This window comes from Copadichromis virginalis, linkage group LG6 (genome assembly GCF_057382275.1).
Source record: "Copadichromis virginalis isolate Kocher_CV1m ecotype Utaka linkage group LG6, C_Virginalis_male_GT1.1, whole genome shotgun sequence".
NCBI classification, from domain to species: Eukaryota; Metazoa; Chordata; class Actinopteri; order Cichliformes; family Cichlidae; genus Copadichromis; species Copadichromis virginalis.
Genome location: NC_140623.1, coordinates 29,422,321 through 29,443,348, shown reverse-complemented (window position 1 = coordinate 29,443,348; position 21,028 = coordinate 29,422,321). Strand labels below are relative to the sequence as shown.

Below are 21,028 nucleotides of genomic sequence, written 5' to 3'. Positions count from 1 at the left end.
GACAAACTTTTTTTTATGAGTTTTTATTTATTTATTTGATTTTTATGTCTTTTATTATGTTTTTTTTTTTTTACTCCAAAGAGATCCTGAGGTATTCACAATATAATGGCATTTATTTTATTTGAAATGACACTGGGGAGGGGGATGAAATACAGCTAAAAACAAAAAAATAAAACAAAACAAAACAAAAAAAAGACAAAGGAAATGGGCAGTAAAGCTGTGTTGACTGATACAACGGTCAAGACAATAAATCGGTGCGTGTGTGTGTACATAAATGAAGCCTTTGAAGTCAGTCCTCTTACCCCCCTCACCACGCTCACAAGCAAAGTCATGCAGTCTACACTGACAATTCAGAAGGAACAGGCAAAAAAAACCTTGTCAAAGCAGGCATGTCCCAACCTCGCTGTCATAACAACAAGCCAATCAGTCCACTATTAAAGTAGCTATCACCAGCTATACATTTTTAAAGAAAGTCAGCGCTGAGGGTGGCATCCACTGATTAAAACCATCCAAATTCAAACAACTTAACTGTGAATAATTAGCGAAGCACTTGAATCAAACACACCATGCAGTTGCTCCAAACCATGAGGAGTCTGATGGGGTCTTCTGAGAGGGTAAACAGCAAACAAAATCATCTGGGAGTCACATTAAAACCAGAAAGAGTGATTTTTACTGTGCTGCACCTTTCATCTTCTTCGAAAATAAACTTTTAATCTACCGAGCAGACTGTACATTAGTGTGGTGATCGAGCACGACATTTAGCTTTCTGTACACGACGGTAAAAATGCCAATAGAGAGTCTACTCCTCTGCCTTGTATCCTGTTTGCCCTCCACAAAACAATAAAAATTACATATTAAAAAGAACCATAAAAAAACCCAAAGACAAATAACATACAAAGGACTAATAAATAAATACCAGTGAGAAAAATACACTGTTGAATCATCTTCTTGCTCTGTCTCACAGATTTATATGATTGATAAAATAACTGCTGTGACTCTTAGAAAATAAGGAAAACACCCAATATTCTCCTCCTGTCTGCACAACAATCTGCAACACAAAACAAAAATAAAACCATCACAAGTGCAACATCAGTCACAACAGTCTCAGCAATTAAAAAAGAAAAAGAAAGCTCTGGTGTTTTACCATCAGCTCACTACTAGAGCAAACCAGAAAGAATAATAAAAAAATAAAAAATAAAATAAAAAGGGACAAAAAACCCCAAACCAAAACACACAAAAAAAAAAAAAAAAAAAGCACACAATTTATGACCCAAACTGGGGTAACAAGAAATAAACTGATCATGATATCTGATCAAAAGGAAAACAATATATAATAACAATCAAAATAATAAAAAAAATAAAAATACTATCAGACTTTGAGTTCAGAGGTCATCTTTTATGTGGCGGTTTGACAAAGGTGGACAGACCAACTACAGCGTAACGGGAAAAACCAACTGCTCCACCTCGCCTATAAAAAGGAAACCTTTAGAAAGACGGACCGCCCCGCTCTCTATCACCCACTTATTTCCTTGTTCAATTTGGTGTCATCTTTGCCCTGAATAATAATAATATTAACAACAATAATAAAAACAGTAATAATAGTAATTGTGATGATAATAAAAAAAATAAAAATAAAAGCTAATAATAATAATCACCATCAATAAAAGACTTTTGGTAGACGATTAACCATCACGCACACTCTCCACGCGGCTAACTGAAAAGAGAAACTGTGCACACGAACGAGGCGAAAACAGGACAAACACTGTCTGCTAATAAAGATCCAGCTCCTCCTCATCCTCCTCAACACATAGTGACGGGTCTGAAGTGAAAAAGCATGTTGGGGAAAAAAAAACCAAACAAATTCTCTTTTCCTAATTACACAAAAATTCAACTTTTTTGTTGCAAAAGCAAAAATACAGAGTACACGTGTAAAAATCATAAATAAGAATAAAGTTTTGTGCATCCCCGTCCCAACCGACCATTGTCTTGGAAGAAAACAAAGAAACAATAAAAACAAAACAATGGCAGTTACAGCGGTGACAATAACATGCAATCGATATACTTTACAGCATTGATCTGTTACCTCCCCCTTCGCCAAAACCCCCCAAAAACAAACCAACAACAAAAGACAAAAAAAAAAATACAAACCCCAGTCTGACCCCCCCTCGTCCCTCCCTGACCCCAATACATTCCTTAAATATTTGTCAGCTCATTCAAAACATCTCTTTTGCTTTCTCGCTGAAGCCGGTGATATTAATCACACAGGGGGGGAGGGAGGGAAGGAAGGAGGGAGGTGGAGCTCGAGAAGGGGGGGGGGGATTTTTTTTTTTTAAAAATGCATCGATGCCAACTCTGTATGTACACGAAGCATCTCCCCCCCACCTCACCAGATGAAAGCAAATTTTAAAAACAAACAAATCTGAAGCAAGCTGACATGGTTTGAATGACTGCATAGTGAAAATGATATTTGGTTTACTTACAGATGGGGTTACAACACGCACACGCGCACACACAGACTCCCTCACAAGCTAATATACACATAAAGCCACTATCGGCAGTAGCCAGCATTGCTGTGTAGAATGGGATAACTTTATACATTTGGTGTGTGTGTGTGTGTGTCTAGTTTAGTAATCAGATGTTTAATCCCCCCCGACTCTCACACAAACACACATACAAGCAATTACATGTGACAGGATTTAAAGGTGTTGTGTGGCACCGTCAGCCAACCAAGTGAAAATGCACACCAACGGCACGGTCGGCAAGTGTGTGCGCGTGTTTGTGAAATACATGTCAGCTTAATAACAGAGAACCTCGACAGCGGGAGACTGGGTCCAGCTTTATCACGAGTTAGCCGAGGCACACGCATGCACGCACAGTTTGAACACTGAGCGCTGAATAGGAAGTGCGGCGTGTACTGCCGAGCTTGTATTTGAAACTGCACCGATGAGAAGAGCTCAGGCTGCTGTGATGGCAGAGCACCAGAACCAGGGCTGTATATAATAGTTTTGAGGGGGGGGGGGGGTGTTCACCCGTCGTATGGAAGTGTGCACCACTTTAAATCGGTTCCAGCTCACATCCGGTGTCCGTATGACAACCAGAGAACGGCTGAACTAACGGAGTCAGGCCAACTCCACCTCACATCTGCTCAGAGGCCTGGGTCAGTGAGTCAGGATCAAGCCGGGTTTTTCTGCATCACAAAGCTGGCCCACCTTTAACTGGGACTAATTAACATGATCGGGTCACTCCGCAGTCATCATTCAGAAACATTTAACAACTTGGAGCGAGCTTACCAAGCCAGCAACCTAATCAATCAGCATCTACAGATAAAAACCACAGAAAGACTCTAATTGGGTCTGAATTATCAATGAGTGTATTTTAAAGACGCAGCATCATCTGTACACGACATTAAAGGTCCGTGTGTGAGAATATTGGTTATAAATCAAACATTAATTTCAGTTTGTGTTGATGAGTCTTCTTAAATTATCAGGATTATTTTAGCCAAGTAAGGAAATATGTGCTTCCAATTCCCATTATGCTTTATTTTCTGCATTATACAGATACTGTAACACTGGATAATCACTTTCCTACATATTTCCTTATATGGTTATAAGGAGGTGGGGCTTAGAAGCTGAATCTATGCTGGGGCTGAATCGTGCAAAGCTACTCTAGTTGATTCTCTTACTAAAAATATGGAGTTAGAAATGAGCACAATGTCACTTTTAATGTTTTACATTAACGGTATACCTCTTAACCTTTAACACCTTTTTTGCGGCTTCAATAACTTGACTGAAGAGGACACACTCAGATCGGTAAGCCCAGAGCTAACAGAGCCAGTTGTGTAGCAGCGGTGTGACACCGCTTATCCCGAACGGCTAACATTCAGGTGCTCAGTGATGCCAAGAGTCAGGTGAGCTCAGTTCCTGACTCAGGCCTGCGGTGAGTTTGAGCCAGCTGGTCATGTATTATTGCACCAGTCTCCCTCTGTACTGTATATGACACATACATGGGACATACTCCCCCCACACACATACACACACATCCTCTCCCACTAGCTAGAGAGATTTCATATATAATCATAGCTAAGAGTAATCAATTATAATGTCAATAACAAGACTCATAATGATAACAACAACGCTCTTTCGTCTTTTTGTTAAGTTGTGGTCACCTTTGGTGTGAACTATCAAGGTTGTCAAGCTTGCAGGGGACCTGCAGACAGATGGAGGAGTGGATGGACAGAGTGTTGGATGGATGTGGCACAAAGCATCTGGACAGACAGACAGACCCGCCCAACCCCCAAATCATATCTACACTGTACAGAGTAGTAGTGTGTAGTGTGGCATCAGGATATGACAATTAACTGCTTTCAAAACACACAAGAGGTACATTTGAGGTGAGGCGTGAGTTAGTACTTGCGTGAAGCCAACCTTTCTGCACGTCCTTCTCTAATCTATCCAAGCTTCTCTCACTTGCTTTTGCTCTCTTCAGACTTGCTTATTTTGGTAACACGTGTATGGACATTGCATTATTTCACTTATTTGGCTTAAAAGAACAAGAATAAAATATTCGTCCTTTGGGGAAAAGAAGTGACAGCAGCGTCTAACGCAATAAAAAAAACAAAAAAACAAAAAAAAAAAAACAGTAGCAGCAGCAATGCAAATAAATAACAGTCCGAACAGAACAGTAAACGTCACAAACGCAACAAGCTAAATCGCTAAAATCAGAATTGGTAGGTTGGCGTAACACCATGAAAGCTCTTTACAAACCCCCCCCGAAACAAACAAAAACAAACAGCTAGCCTCAGAGCTCAGCACTCCTGTGTGAAACTGCTTCCTCTCTTACACTTACTTCCTGTCACTCAGCTTGTCTCTGACTTTCCTTGAACTTGCCACCACGCTTTCTTTATCCTCCTCGTCACCTCACGTTGCCCCACCCCACACTCATTTCTACCATCTTGACAACATTCCCGGACCCCTCTCCGTCTCTCTGACTTCGCGTTTCCCCCTCTCAGTCATCGCCTCTCCTCTGTTCTGTCTAACAGCGATTTGGTGTTTGTGGGATGTAGTCTGAACATCTAGCATGCTTTGGCTGTGGTCCCGCAAGAAGGGAGATATTAGCGCTCTGCTCAGTCGGCCTATGTAGACTTGCACTCACGTTTACACAGTATATGTACACACATCCTTTAAGCTGGGTTCTCAAACTGTAACTCATGTGCCAGTGGTCAGCCTGTTTTCTTTTGTAGAAATAAACAGGGAGTGAAAAAAAAAAAAAAAAAAAAGAGCTTTGAATGGGGATTTTTTTACCTAATCAATTAAAGTAATTCTGCAAAAGGTAACAACTCCTCTTTTTTCCACCTCCTAGTCATCTTTTACATCTTGACTGTAACAATTCTTGGTCTCAGTATATAATAATGAAACCAAATCAGTCCAGTAATCCACTGTGCAGCTGAAGAATAAAAGGAGAATTGGGGGAAAAGAAATGACTCCGATAAATCAGCAGAAATTAATGGCATATCATTGATATTCATCCAAAAGCTCGGTAAAAACAGGATAATGATCCAATACAAGCAAAATGGAATTACAGGCCCCAGCCTGACAGTTTTAGCCTCCTAAAAAACACACCAGCACTGCTCAGACTCTCCTCCGTGGATTCTTAATATCTGAAGGTTTGCAGGAGCAAATCTAAGTCTCTCGGCCTCCGCCAACAACCCACGTGCAGCCTTTGGTCTAAGAACACTGTGGAGCACTACGGAGGCAGAGAGGTGGACAAAAAGGAAGAGGTAGATGAACAGAGAGTGAAGTAAAGAAATGCTCCACAGGTCATAAGATCTACACCTTTTAAATTCTCTGTACAAAACCCCCAAAAACGCTCCCATTTTTTAAAATCACCCAGCTGCTCTCTCTCTTGTAACATTTGTTAAATCTTTCAACTTTCAATCTTCCAGAAGAAGTTCAAGCTACATCCACACTAATACGTTTCATTTTAAAACGGCGTTTTTCATTAAAAATCTCCGTCTACACTAAACACGCCTGTAACACTATATCACGCTGATATATCGCATACAACGTGAACAAGTGTGCCAGTGTAAACAGGAAGCAGAGGGCCGGTAGCTTCAGGAAAATACTCCAGAGCAACAAAGCCAACTGCAAGAAGCTTTTCTGCTTGGACAAATGAGGCGAGACGGCTTCTGAACGTAACACAAGAGACTGTCGCAGTTTCCAAGCTTCTCCCTGTACTGTTCACATTCATGCACAGGGTCTACTACAACCTAGCTTGATTGGAAGTGGGCTCTCCATTACAAACCACACTCTTTGTGTCTTTCCAAACTTTGTGCATGTTTGGATTTTTAAAATTGGCTCATAATTAAGTTACATTACTGCTTTTGTTGAAAGTACAAATAACAGAATGACACGTGGCTGCTTTTTGTAGTGTTTTAAATGCCTAAATAAACTGAACTCTGATTAGTTCCTGATTAGTATTGCAAGTTCCAGCTTATGTCTGACCAATCAGAAGGTACCTCATCATACCCTGCTGCCTAATTTACAGACCCGTTAACAGCCAAATGTGTGTGTGAACCTGGGCTATAGACTGGAGGTCGTTGAATGACGGAGCATGACCCACTACAGCCTTGCTGTGTGGATGTTCATCGCACATGTAGTAAAAACTACACTTTTTAAAACAAAAACGTCAGTGTGGATGTACTCGCGGCACGCATCGATCACCAAAAAAACAAAAAAACAAAAACAAACCCGTCTTCAAAACAATACACGACTTATTTTCTATAAAGCTAAAATGCAACGCTAATTTTTTTGTGAGTGTTTTTCATTGTTTCTCCCAAACACAAAAAATTATGCTATTTAAAACAAACAAACAAACAAAACAAAAAAAACAAAAGCCTTTCAAATTAAAAGCACAGCCAACAGATTAATCTGTTCTCGTTTGTGTGTTAGAGCTGTAGTGTGAAGGTGAATTAACGAGGAAATACAACCTCACTATTAAAAGCCGGTGAGTGAGTCGTTATAGTTATCCATACATAGAAATGCTCACACTGACATATACACACGCACACAGACACACTACATATAGATACAGCCTGAGAATGTGTGACGGTAGAAACACCTGAAGAATCATAATTGCACCAGACTTTGTTCTGTCCTCTAAATCGTTTATGTACAAGAGCGGCTTGTTTTTGCTGAAGTAGCAGATGCTTTGTTCCAGTGTGTAGTGACTACTCTGTTTACGAATCCAATTGCTTGGATCAATGTCGGCGACAGACAGACGTGTGTGTAAAACTACTGAAAAGAGGAGAAAATGTAAAAGCATATACAAGCTACACACACAGTTTGTATGTGAGTGTCTGGCTGCAACACACACTGTGATGTGATGATAGCGTGGTGAGCGCTAACAGTGTCTAAACCAAATGAAGCTCACTACAGCGTGCATCCCCCCCCCAACCCCGTGTCTGTCTGTCCAGATTCAGCACCCTAATAACCAGAACCACCTGCGTCAGCCATCCATCCCTCTGTCGCTCCATTGCTTAATCTGTCCATCCAGAGTCCTCCACTGAGTCTTCGTGCCTCCCTCCTCTGTGGGATCTTCAGGTCTCTTCTTCCCCAGGGGACAGATGGACAGACGGGATGGGTGTAGCGCTTGGCGTAGCTGCGGACGGCTAGACTAGAATAGACTGAGTCTGGGCTTGGCAAAGCTAAAGCTAGGCTAGTCTAGCGTACGGCTAAGCTGACGCCAGGCTGGTCGAGGCTAGGCTACCTACTAAAGAGCGAGTGGAGTTGATGCTGATGGCTGTAACACTGGCTGCTGCGAGGCGACTCGGTGCGATCCATCACCACCTGAAACCAACCAGCCACGTCTACGTCGAGCACCTCGTAACGCCGAATGAAACTATGCTCCTAAAATGGAGGAGAAAAGATAAATATTGCATTTACCTACAGTTGTGCTGTGAGTAATTTAAAAGATCTGGGTCGACCATTAGAAAAAAAGGCGACTCACCAGCAGCTGATGGTATTTTGGCCTTTTTCTGTGATCCTTTGTGAGGCTATAGAGAGATAAATGCATTTTACGCACATTTTTAATGAACTTAGCATCAATGTTATTTCTATTGCACATTTTGTTACAGGAAAATTAGGCATGTGTTTTACAGAAGTACACAAGAGATCAGAAAGACTGAAATACAAGACAAATAACAACAAAACACCCATTTAAATATACACAAACTGCACACACATTCGTGCACACAGATGAATTATAAGCCTGAGAGAACAGAAACATTTACTTTTAATGTGGACACAGCTGTCCAGTCATCACCCTGATCACATGATGGCTCTAGAGTGGACTGCTGTCAGTGAGCACCAGCTTTACAGTGGAATTTTCACTCACCAGTCTTTGACAAAGGACTGGAAGTCGAGGGAGAAACCCATGCCGAGAGGCAGAAGAGGAGGGTCCTCCTGCAGCACTTTGGTCAGAACCTCAAAGTCTGTCTTGCAGTTCTTGTAGGGAAACTGTCCTGTAGCCAACTCCACCTGGAAGAACCACAAGCAACCTGTTAATGCCCTCAAGTGATCTACAAATAGAAACAAAAACATTTCTGTCACTTTGTACTTTGGTTTTTGAGCCCAAGAGTGAACTTTTAGATTACAGTTTGTGTCAACGAATACGCAACTCCAACCGTTCCTATCTGGTTATAACAAACTATACTCAATTTAAAAAAAAACAAAACATGATAAGTAATAAGACAGAGAATCTATAAATTTTAAACATCACAGGTCAAATTTATGCACTCGTGTTGTGTTGCAACGTATTTGCTAATCTAAATGGTTGGACATGAACAATTTTAGTTTGCGCGCACACACAAAATGCTACACGCTGGTCTACACTACTTGTAATCTGACCTACTTAACTCCCAGTATTCGCAGCCACTAGAAACCGATGCAGTTATGACCACACTCGTTAAAAATGTTAGTCGATTTGCGACATGCCGTTATTACCACATCTTATCGCTGCATCACCTCATGCATCACAGCTGCACATTCAAACAGCTGTTTTAATGTGAATGGATCTGCCGTTCGGTTCTTATTTTGCAACTGTCTTTCAGTGTCATCGATGTAAATATTACGACCAAGGGCACAGACTGAAATGACAGACTTACCAGAGAGATGCCGAGGCTCCACACGTCTGCCCGGATGTCATAGTCAGGTTTGGTGGGATCTGGAGGGTCTATTCTTTCAGGCTGCAAGAACGAGGAAAAAAAAAGAAAACAACAAAAAAAAAAGAAAAAGAAAGAAAAGAACAGGCAACACTAAGGTTAGCTGTCCCGAGAGTGTGCATTGTGTGGAGTGGGATTTCTGCAAGCACAGCCTCATAAACACTCAAAGTTTGAACACGTTCAAGTCTTGTGCTTTATCTTACACCATCGTGACAGTCACCACTAAACCTGCTCTGTGGTTCCCTCACTTAGTTTGTAGTCAGTTCGTTTATACTTGATTTATTAAAATCTTCTACTCTCACCAAGTTATCCTGCATAGCACTGTCCACAACAAAGCAGCAATAACAGGTTATCAGGGTTGAATTCTAAGACACCCGAAAATTAAAGTAAACTAATGAGACTACCCTCGTTTGGGGATCTCCTCCCAGATCTGGTTCAGGGCATCACTCAGCTCCAGGACAGCCTGAGGTGAAGCCTGGTGGCATCAGACTCAAATGTAACATAACTAATTAACTGAAACTAATTAACAACCGTCTCGGCTACTTAACTGACCAGATCAATATCACAGAAGCTTAACCGACTCGATGCTAAAGTGTGTCTACAAGTTTTTAAGCAGTGTACACACATCCCCTTAACGGCTAGACTGTGTGTATGTGTGTTTTCACTTACTGCCATGTAGGCAGCACAGCCGGCGCTGCGGGTCTTGGCCTTGGAGTCGACGAGGCGTCCGCTGATGCCGAAGTCGCACAGTTTAATCTGACCTTTAGCGTCTAACAGGATGTTAGAGGGTTTGACGTCCCGGTGGATAACGCCGTGTTTCTCTTTCAGGTACAGCAACGCTTTCACTATCTACATAGGACACACACACACACACACACACACACACACACACACACACACACACACACACACACACACACACACACACACACACACACACACACACACACACACACACACACACACACACACACACACAGATTGTAAGAACAAAAACGAACATAGGAGCAGAGTGGTTTGTGTGTGTTCCTGCCACTTACTGCCACCGTCATCTTTCCGAGGATTCGCTCTGGGATGGGACCCTGGATTCTCTTCTTTAGCTTCTCAGCACAAGTTCCCATCAGCTCCATGGCGATGAATACATCCGTCTGCACACATACACACAAACACACAGTTAGTAGCTAAGGTCTGGGAGCTTGGGAGTTCACTAAAATAAGAGTCAAAAACACCCTGGGTGCAGATATATAAAATAAACCTGGGGCTGCACTGTTACAGTACTATAATTTTATTGCTGTGATTACAAACAGTTAAGTATTTTGGGAACACCCACGTTGGTCACTATGGCGCCGTAGCACTGGATGATGTAAGGGCAGTCATGACTCTTCAGCACCACGTCCAGGTCCATCAAGATCCGCTTGTTCTCGTCTTTGTTTCCTGTGCGACGCATTTGCTGGTGACACACAGACAACGTAAATGAACACAGGCACTACTCCGAGTGTAGGCTTTAATAAAACAAAGGCTCCCCTGGTGCTTTGACTGACTGCCTTATTATTAAACATCCCAGAAGGGCTACAATTAAATGATCTCGTTAATAGCGGGTTTGTTATATGGGGCTGTAACTGCTCCTCTGTTGGTAAACTATTCACAATTAAAGTACAAAGGAAAATTAAAACAGTGAGACTACACTGAGCAGAGCCTTGAGTGCCTTCAATCTCTGGCTCTCTGTTTGGATTTAGTCCCAGTATTTTGATTATGGTACCTGAAGTTAGAGAATGTGTGTTCCCATCATCTACTATGAGCAGACAAACACGTCTGGACTACAGTTAGTCCAAAAAATACTCACATTAAGAAGCGCAGTTTTATTCAAATTGCAAAAACCAAGATTAATAAAATATAGGCATTCATACAATAAAGGACAAAGTAACTGAGCTGGGATCCACATTTCAGCCGGCCAGCCATCCAAGAAAAGGAAATACAAATAAACGTGTCCATGTGAGTGTTCACAGCATCTAAGCTAAGTCGCCATAACGCTGTGGTTTCAATCTAGTCCAAAAACTTCTGAGAAGCAGGGGTATCTGCGCTGCAGCAGAACCATGTACGATTGTGTTTAGCGTGCAGATATTTTCCACGGTTTACAAGCACAAACACGACTGCAGCTGAGGAGTCGCCACAGCGGGTAGCGCCACGTTATTTAACTTGGCTGATTTTTATGCCGGATGTCTCCTCCTGGGGGTCGAAGCAGGGATCTTTCACGAATCACTACATTTCCTGCCTCTGTCATTAACATTATAAATTTCACACAGTTTGATAATGTCATGAAAAATCTATTTTTATCTGCAGCTGCAAACACTTTAAAGACGGCTGATATTTGAGAGCCAGTATCAGTAATTTCCTGCGCCTCTAACTTTCTGACAATGGGGAACAAAACGAATGAGTACAACTACATTATGAAGTGATGTGATGAACCAGGCGTGTCCATCCATCTATCCTGATCCGGGGCTGGGTCCCAGCTTCACTCTTCACCCGAACCCCTTTATGAGTAAAAACCTTGACGTTGAGGTGAAAGTCACCAGGATTCAAACTTGTCTGAGATTTTACACGTACATACATACATACATAATGGTAAGAATTTCAAAATCCTACATCGCCTCATTCTCCATTTATTGCATTATTATCAAGTCTTGCAAAGACAAATGCAATATTTGTGTGTATAGTGTTTAATTTTGATCAGTTTTGAATTTTTTTGGCTTGTTTTTTCTTTTTTGCCCATTTTAAAAAACAAACAAACAAAACAACTATCTTACTTTGACCGCAATGACATGGCCCGTCTTCTTGAATCGCACTTTGAAGACTTGTCCACAAGTCCCGCTGCCGATCTCCCCCTCGCTGAACAGGTCTGTTACCTCTGCTGGATACCGCTGAAACAACATTTCAGACTCTGTGTTTCAAGTATTTTAGTGATTCAAATGTTAAAACAATACAAATACAAACTCTTTAACAACCTGAAGACTTTCTGCATCATGCAGCAACAGTGAACTGCTCTGTGATACTTAAGAACAAACGCTTGGATCTGTGGATCAGCCAAGGCTAAAGAATAGCAGCACACAGTGAGAAGATGCGTAATTGCCTTGCTTTGTTAAAAATAAGTCACTGTTGACTGTGCTGCAGTGAGTGACAGCTCACTGAGTGCATTATGTAGCAGAGCCTTTGGGCTAATGAGAAGAAGAACAAACAATCTGGAGAGCAGTAATGAGTCACATAATTTTCTCAAGCATCTTCAAACTCCGACTGGCACTCGGTATGAAACTAGACCTGAAGGCTGGAAGAGGGAGAAAAAACACACAAACTAAACAAGGCCAGACATTGTTCAGCAAACAGCAGACATGCCAAAAGTTGTTGCTGGTGTGCATGATGCTCTGTTTGCTGTCTGTGCACTGCCCAAGAACATGCTGGACGTGGACCCGATTTAACACTGTTCTCTGTGCTTATTTATTTATTTATTAGGTGGACCTCTTCAACTGCTCCTTCATGACATTTCTAATCAGCCAATCACATGGCAGCACTTAGGAATGTAAACATGCTCAAGACAACCTGCCGAAGTTCAAACTGAGCATCAGAATGGAGAATTAGGTGGATTTTGAACATGGCATGGTTTTGGATGCCAGACAGGCCCTGTGACATTACAGACCACATCAAATCATCTCAAACTGGTTTCTTTCAGTGTACTCAAACGACCTCCAGAGTCACAAGGTCTCAATAGAGGACCTCTGGGATATTGTGGAGATTTACATCACAGACCTGCAGCTGACAAATCTGCAGCAAATGTGTGACGCTGTCACGTCAACATGGACCAAAATCTTGAAGGTTTCCAGCACCTTGTTGACTAAGAGCACGTCTTTGGACTGTGGGAGGAAGCCGGAGAACCCGGAGAGAGCGTGCGTACAAACACACACCATGTAACCTGTAAGTATACCGCACCGCAACTAACAAATACGTCTGGCTTAATTTCTGTATATTATTAGCCAGTTATACCACCCTGACCTCACCTGATCTCAGAGGCTAAACGGGTTTGGGCTTGGTTCCTATTGGAAGTGGGAATACCAGGTGCTGGAAGCTGTCGTAGAGCAAATTATCTACTACTTGGAAGGTTTGCAGTTTGATCCCTGCCTATTCCAGTCTGCATGACAAAGCATCTTTGGTAAACACGTTGGGAGTAAGTGTGTGTAGACTCAGATGTAGAAAAATGTGCTTACGTGAATGAGACACACCGATTAAAGTGCTATGAGCACTCAAGTAGAGTACTTGAGTGCTATATAAAAACCAGTCCATTTACTATTTATTATTTTCCTACTTTCTTTGTAGTACAACTAACCAGGCCCGTTAACAGGATATAAATCTTTGGGGGGAAAAGAGGTCACAATTATAGCTTGATTCACGCCTGAGTGCCAGACGCTATTTTTAAAAACATTTTTTTTTTTATTGTTTTGGAAGAAGATTGAGCGTTGAGGTTTGGTTGCACAGACAGCGTTTGCTAAAAAGCGTCAGCTCACAGAGACACAAAGCAAAAGCCACATCACGTCTGCGTCCTCATTCTTAGTTTCACTTCTGTAACTACAACGTCTCTCACCTGCCCGTCGATCTTCAAATAACCCGTCTGTTTCATGATCTCCTGCAATTTCTGGTCAATCTCTGCACTGCAGGGGAGGCGGAGGACAAAAAGGAAAAGAAATCAGTGTCAGGAAATGCAACAGGAAGTGCGTACAACCTACGCTGCCAGATGAGAGACCTGACTCATAAATGGAGTGGATTACTGAGCGTCTCTTTCACCCACACTCTGCATGTAGATCCATAACACACAACACAGAGTGTGCATCTACTCTCTGTGTTCCTTCTTTGTCTTACAAATTAATGGGAGTACTGGGATACTCCCAGAAAGGTTACTGATTTTTTAATCAAAACCATTACCATTTATTATAGGACCACGAGGACACAGTAAAACCTGTAAATGCTTTTTTTCCTTGTAATCAGAACAGAACATGCTTAAAATGTGAACGCACTTCTCTAGGCTCTTCTGTAGGCCATACGGAGGCGTGGGCAGGGTTAGCATGTGTCGTGGGCGGCTGGGGTACGGGTGGTGCTGGGGCGAGCTCTCTGAAGATGACGAACGGCTGCCTCCATCGTTAGCCAGGGGCAGCTGGAGCGCTGGGGGAGAGGGGATATGAAAAATTAGACCCTGAAAGGAGAAGATGGATGATGATGGTACTGTTGCTTAAAGGGATGGTAGCTACTTAAAGCTGCTGACCACCAGTAAAGAAGGCGATAATGTGGCGTTTTTAATGGTATTCTGACTGTTCTCTGCACAATAAAAGAAAGATATGATGCTTGCTGAGGTCAAAGAGTTTGCTCATTACATCGCTATGACCTAGATCCTGCACATTATTTAGCCATTACTGGAACTTGTTTTTTTTCTTTCCCCTCCTCTTTGAGCGTTACAGCTTTGTTTTGGTTCCGCTGATGTCCTGACCAAACGTTAAAACAAACAGGACGGTTATCTCAGAGCACTATTCTCAGACAGAGAGAAACTGCACAGATTTAATGCACAGTTTGGGAGTCACAGTTTGTTTTTAAGAGGAAAACTACAAGTTCATTACAACACGGGTTTCATTTTTACTGCTTCAGGCCGCGATTTTGAATATGAAAGTATTTTACTCATTACAGATCTTAGAACGAAGCGATCGAGCGGGAAACAGTACAAGCACAAACCCCTGCACCAAAAGAGGCTGTTAATTAGCCTGCGCTGCAAAGGAAAACCTGAACCAGGGGTTAACCCTGTAATGAGGAAGCACATATTTAATGTGTCCTTAGATTGCCAGCAATTTCAGATTTTATCAAGTACTGACTTATCTTAATTAGTGGTGCAACGGCTCACGGTTGATCCGTAATCCAAACCGATCCCACTCCACGGTTCGGCACGCACGTGATCCGAAGATTTGAAAAAGAAGGAGAAAAAAGAAAAAAAAAAGTATGTGTATGGTGTGCGTGGTGGGTCTGTCAAGCGATAGTTATGGCCAGTGCTAGCGGTCCAAGTGGAGGAGCAGAGAAGTTTTCGGTATTTAAGTAGCCCTTTGCTGCCCAATCCGACCGGGCTAAAGCTATTACAAAAGCTACTGGGGTGTTTAGCTGCAGACGGGAGGCCGTATTCCGTTGTGCAAAACAAGGGGTTTAAACTATGATGAACGTGCTTGAGCCACACTATGATGTCCTGTTCCAAGCATGTATGAGCAGGAAAAGTTTAAAGTTATGGCTGAACTGTCCCAGGCATCTTCTGTTGCCCTAACTACTACAACTGGGTGGACCTCCAGGGCAACGTAAGCTACGTGACCGTGACAGCTCATTATATCACAGCGAAGTGCGATATAATGAGCGGTGTGTATTATTCTAGGGTCTACCTTACAATATAAAGCGCCTTGAGGTAACTGTTGTTGTGATTTGGCGCTTTATAAATAAAATAAAATTGAATTGAGTGGTAGATACAAAGCCCTGTACTGCCCTATACTGTACCATAATTTTTTTTAAATAATTGTGTGGAATGAGACTAGAGTTGAATGTTTTTAAACAGGAAAAAAAAATACTTCAATAAGTAAATAATTAAATGTTCAATTTTTGTCTTTTTTCACTGATCCGAAAATTGATCCGATCCGTGACTTAAAACTGTGATCCGATCCGAACCGTGAGATTTTTGATCCGTTGCACCACTAATCTTAACCATAAAACCAACTGCAGGAAAGAAAACCTAAAACATGACCAAAAATAAAAATAAAAAAAAATAAGGCGACAGACTGTAGTATCAAATAAAAGAATTATTATTTAAATAAAGTCAGGCAGCATTATTTAGCTTTTCCTGGCTTGAAAGGGGGACTAAACACATGAATGATTAGTGAGAGCAAATACAAGTGAGAAGTCACATTTCATCTTATTTTTCTTTTGATAAATTTAAAAAACTGCAGACGATTTTACAATATTTTGGTTAAACTGTTAAAGCGCTGTAGGTGTGGTTTGGCTGCAAAGGAAATCAAGACGGTGAATACCAGATGCTTCTAGCCCTTTATAAAGAGAAGTCCAAATCATGCATTCGAAGACATGTTAAAACGCCACCAGCCGTGTAATATCAGGTTCATATGCAAAACAAGCACAAACTCATCCTCAATAATAGACGTATTAAAGAATTTCAGGAAGAAACGATCTGCAGTAGTATTAGTACCGGTCATGCACCAAATTCTCAGACAGAAAGTCAGCAGCTGCAGTGACCACCCTGAACGTAAATATTATTACAGACAGGTTAACAGCAATCTCCCATCATCGTCTTAAAGGTTTGCAACCAGTATGCAACGTATCTCAAGGACCATGCAGTGTTGTTGTTAATACGATTTGGAGCTTTTTTGTAGAGAGCCAGCGGGCGTTTGGATCCGTGAGTCACCTGTATGAATGAAGCCTGTAAGGGGAGAACCAGTTAGTGAAGGAGAGGAGGGGGTTAGTGTAACAAGAAAGGAGGATTCAGGCGGTCTTTGGCACAAATTGCATCTCCACAGTTCGACTGGCTCCAGATGGACGGATGGGAGGATTGATGAGCAGACAGAGCGAGGGAAGGGAGAGACGCACAAACACAGATACTCGCAGGCACTGCTGCACCGCCTCCTGCTCACACAGTGCCGCTGTAAAAGGAAGGGGAGGGTGCCAGAAGATGAGAAAACACACAACATCAAACGATCCGATGTGAGAGAGACAGAAGAGATTCGGCCAAAACTGCATAGCACAGACTGAGGCTGGAAGTCAGACAGACAGTCACTCTTGGACAGGAAGGCAAGTCTTCAGTCGACACACAAAGAAAACAGCGAAGAGGGAGAGGGAGGCCGGAGTGCTCGCAGCACTCCTGCAGGCCGACCAGTGGGGATGCTGGATTAGAGACTGTGTCAAACAAAACACAACCCCCAAAAAACAAAACAAAAAAAACCCATCGTGCCGTGCAAAAAAAGCCACATGCACCGTGATTCTCTGCCTCCAGCGAAACACAGGTTAATCATCCGACACATGTCCACACACACACACACACAGTGAACATTAACAAATACCAACACTTCCCTGCCACTGACACGCATTCACACAGAGGGAGGAGCAGAGATGGAAAGATGGAGGGATGATGTGAGTGTAGAGGAGGTGTAAATGACTGCTGGGATAAAATAACAGCGCTGGATTCATAAACAGGGATTAAACTGATTCAGCTGTAGGATGACCACACGAAGCAGGGACGCACCGATCCAGCTTTTCCAATTTATCTGCGCTAGCTCACTGTAAGAATCACAGGCTACTGTGCATAGCTCTCATTTACAGTTGTCCTTTCCTTCTCTCAGTCCAAACGCACCTCCTTTCACTGCTCCTCACAAACCCGTGTTGGATGCGGAGCTGTCAGGATACAAGTGAAGTGAAATGACAGTATGGAGTCGATCCCTGCTTTGAACTCACGTCAGGAAGAGTAATCCAGAGTAAAAGTCAACCCAATCAAATATGTGGAGCTACCCACCACCCCGTGTGAATAAGAGAGCTGCTGAAAGTTGCTTCAACAGAGACGACAGAAAACACGTTTCTTTGTATGAAGTCCAGGAAAAGCTTCCACACAAGTGTGAGACTAAACAATGATAACAATGGTTAGAGAGAAAAAAAAAAAGCATTGTCTTGTTGGATCACAGTATTATCACCATTATCCAATATTTAGATTGTATGATCGGCGCATCCTTATTGAGTAGGAAATAAAACTGGATGCTTATATGCTGGCCTGCTGATGGTAATCCATATCTTTCACATAAGTTACTTTTATGAGTTATTCAAAGTCTATTCTAGTCCGCCTAGACGATATAACCCCATATTAGGTGGTGGTCAGATTTAACACTAGCCATTTGTAAACACAGTATCATATTTCTCACCATAGCCCTATCCATTCAACCTCTAAATTAAACTGGATGTTAAGAGAAACGTGGAGAACGTCGTGGTATCGAGGTGTTTTTTAAGCTTTACTTGCAGGGCCAGAACGAAGAAAACTATTGAGAATGTGAGAAGCAGCCAAAGTTATTCTTGTCTTATAGGTCTAAAGAAGTGTGCATTTATACTAAAAACAAAAAACAAGAAAGAGAGAAGATGAAGGAAGAGGGAGTGGATGATGCAATGGAGGACAAAGGTGTTGGTAAGGTGGGGGGGTGCAGTGGCAGAGAGAGCGATGGACTGAATGATACCTGCACGCTGGGAAGGGGCTGGAGCAGGACTGAGCTGGATCACGATGACTAGACGGAGGAAAGAAAATACACACACACGCACATTAGTGCAGTGTTCTACGGAGACAATCGCACATCTTTTGCACACACAAATCATAAAAATCCCTCAAAAACAAACAAAAAAACCTCACCACACACACACATCACTCGCTCATTTCTTCACAACATAACTTGAGTGGTTTAAACTTAAATTGAACTTTTTCTTATTGTCTATTAATCTCATGAAGACTAAAATCAATTACATTGCACATTAATGAATCATAGTGTTTCTTATATTTTCTTTGGCACTCTTTTCCCAGGATTTAAAATAAGGCCACGTATTGAAGGTTCAAGAAAAAGTGGGTCAGTAGCTTACTGTGTCACTTCATATGAAACCAGTCAAATCTGAAAAAAGCTCCATCAATCAGCTGTTTTTTGTCCTTATACAGTAACTTTAGTGTATTTACTGAAACCATGCAAAATTTGACCGTCATTCAGTAAATACTCTGAGGTACGGGCCCTTAAGTACACATTGGTGGGTGATTTCACAATTTTCGCCTAAACCGGAAAACTGCAGTATTTAAACACTGGAGGAATCATATTTCGATATTTTGTCCAGATATTAGACTGGTGCATCCTAATTCTGAACATTTTATCTCCAGTCAGTACAGAGTGGGGATAACACTTATCTTGTTGTAGTTTTTAAACAGTTATTGTTGTTATTCAGTCAATTTTTATGTGACCATTGCCTGCATTTGTGACGCTATCAAGAAAATAAGGTGGATCAAAAAGCACAGAGGGCCTGTCGTGTTGGAAAAGTGTCATGATGGGTTTTGCATGGCTTCATTAGACATTAATGACGCCAAAGTTAAAAACAAGTGATTCTAATGGAGTCAATCAGACTTTTCATGTAATAACACAAGGTGGAAAAAAAGCCAATTTTGCACCTTTGTTGGCAATAAATCAAGCTCTAATCTCGCAGAAATGACCTTTATCACCAGGATTTGAATCCAAGGGAGCAGATTTTTAGGAGGTTGTAGACTTCAAATGAGATTTCAACAATAAGAAAAAACTTCGGATTGAACCCATTCACTCTCTTTGTGACAACATAATCAGCTTCATAACAAACAATTCAAATAACAGGAGGAAAAAGGTTTGTGGTCTCGAACCTAATGAACGGACAACAAGATCTGCAGGAAAAAAAATGGGGTTCAGATTGCTAACACTTTAAAAGTCTGCTGGTAAGAATGTAAAGATAATGAAGAGCTTTGGTGTGTAAACCACAGCAGAGGCAGGCTGCAGACCTCCCCGCTGCTTGACTTTTCGCCCGAAAGGGCCCCAACATCACTGCTAACACCAGCTCCTGTGACACAGAGTGTTTGTCCACTAACACCCGTGGAACGCTTCATTCAATATATGTGCGACAAATCTCAATTTTCACAAGATTTGTTACGTCGCACCAGTGTTTGCCACAACAGCCAAGCCGTAACCTACGTTAAGTTAACGCATCCAGAGCTAGCGTTATTTAGCCTGCTCAAATTAGCATGTTTCGTCAAGATCAAAATGGCAACTAAAACAAAGTCTATGGCAAAAATCACGATCAAATGTACCGCTTGCAGGTTTTCAGAGTGTATAGATGCTCTGCGGCTGACTGGCAGGACCACAGCTTTTCATGCGCAAACTGAAACTGCATTACATTTTCTGACGCTGGGCCCCGCCACAGACTATCAGAGCGTCTGCTAGCTTAGCATGTTTGACAGGACAATCAAAACAGATTCAGGGACACGTCTACCGGCAAGATGTTTCGTAACATCGCTTCGGTTTGTATACTTTTCCTTTACGTTACTCACTACAGAAAATGTCCCACTTATTTAATTATTAATTTGGCAATAAAATAAGCGGGCCAGCCTGAGTCTGTGTTTGTTTATGTAGCTAGCCTGTTAGCATGAAGGTAGCAGCAGCATAACAGCCCCGACTCCTTCACTCCGCTCCTCTCCTCTCCTCTCCCCCCGCTCTCCGGCCCCGCAGCTCCGATCTTTCCCCCTGCTATTCTGGCCGTTACCGACACCCCGGTCCTCCCCAGTGGACACTCACTCGGCCTCGGTCGTGACCGCTGTGGACTCATGTCGATGTTGAGGTCGATTCTCCGGCGAGCTTCTTCATTCTCCTGCTTTAGTTTCTCTTCGATTCGCGACAGCCTCTGTTCCAGCGACGACATCTTGAAAAATTGAGCACCATGTAGTTCCCAGCAGAGCTCTCGACTCCCCTCTCTGGCAGGCAGGCCAGCAGCACACTGACTGACTGACTGACTGACACACACATATACACACAACACACGCGCGCGCACACACACGCTGCAGTAACACGTGTGTCCTAAAGACCCACTGCCACACTCATTCTTTTTCCCCCATAGATTTTTGGTGCCCACCTAAAGAAAATCATAATTTATACCCTAATACTGCTAAAAACAAATATTCTTGGTAGCAATTACCAATTAATTACCCATTTT

The 21,028-nt window shown here is 42.2% G+C and overlaps 1 protein-coding gene across 2 annotated transcripts; it reads right to left on the bottom strand.

The window, feature by feature from the left end:
* Positions 1-15: 15 nt before the first annotated feature.
* On the bottom strand, positions 16-20,804 carry map2k7 (mitogen-activated protein kinase kinase 7). 2 transcript variants are annotated; one of them, XM_085459745.1, is made up of 12 exons: positions 20,614-20,804; positions 18,502-18,549; positions 14,275-14,419; positions 13,845-13,911; positions 12,022-12,135; positions 10,548-10,667; positions 10,258-10,365; positions 9,887-10,066; positions 9,161-9,241; positions 8,392-8,534; positions 8,005-8,050; positions 16-7,904 (listed from the first exon to the last, which is right to left on the bottom strand). In XM_085459745.1, the coding sequence occupies exons 1-12, from the start codon at positions 20,735-20,737 to the stop codon at positions 7,761-7,763; spliced, it is 1,320 nt and encodes a 439-aa protein (XP_085315871.1). In that variant the 5' UTR covers positions 20,738-20,804; the 3' UTR covers positions 16-7,760. The 2 variants fall into 2 exon arrangements, with proteins under 2 accessions (XP_085315871.1, XP_085315873.1); XM_085459747.1 differs by lacking the exon at positions 18,502-18,549.
* Between the last annotated feature and the right edge of the window lie 224 nt (positions 20,805-21,028).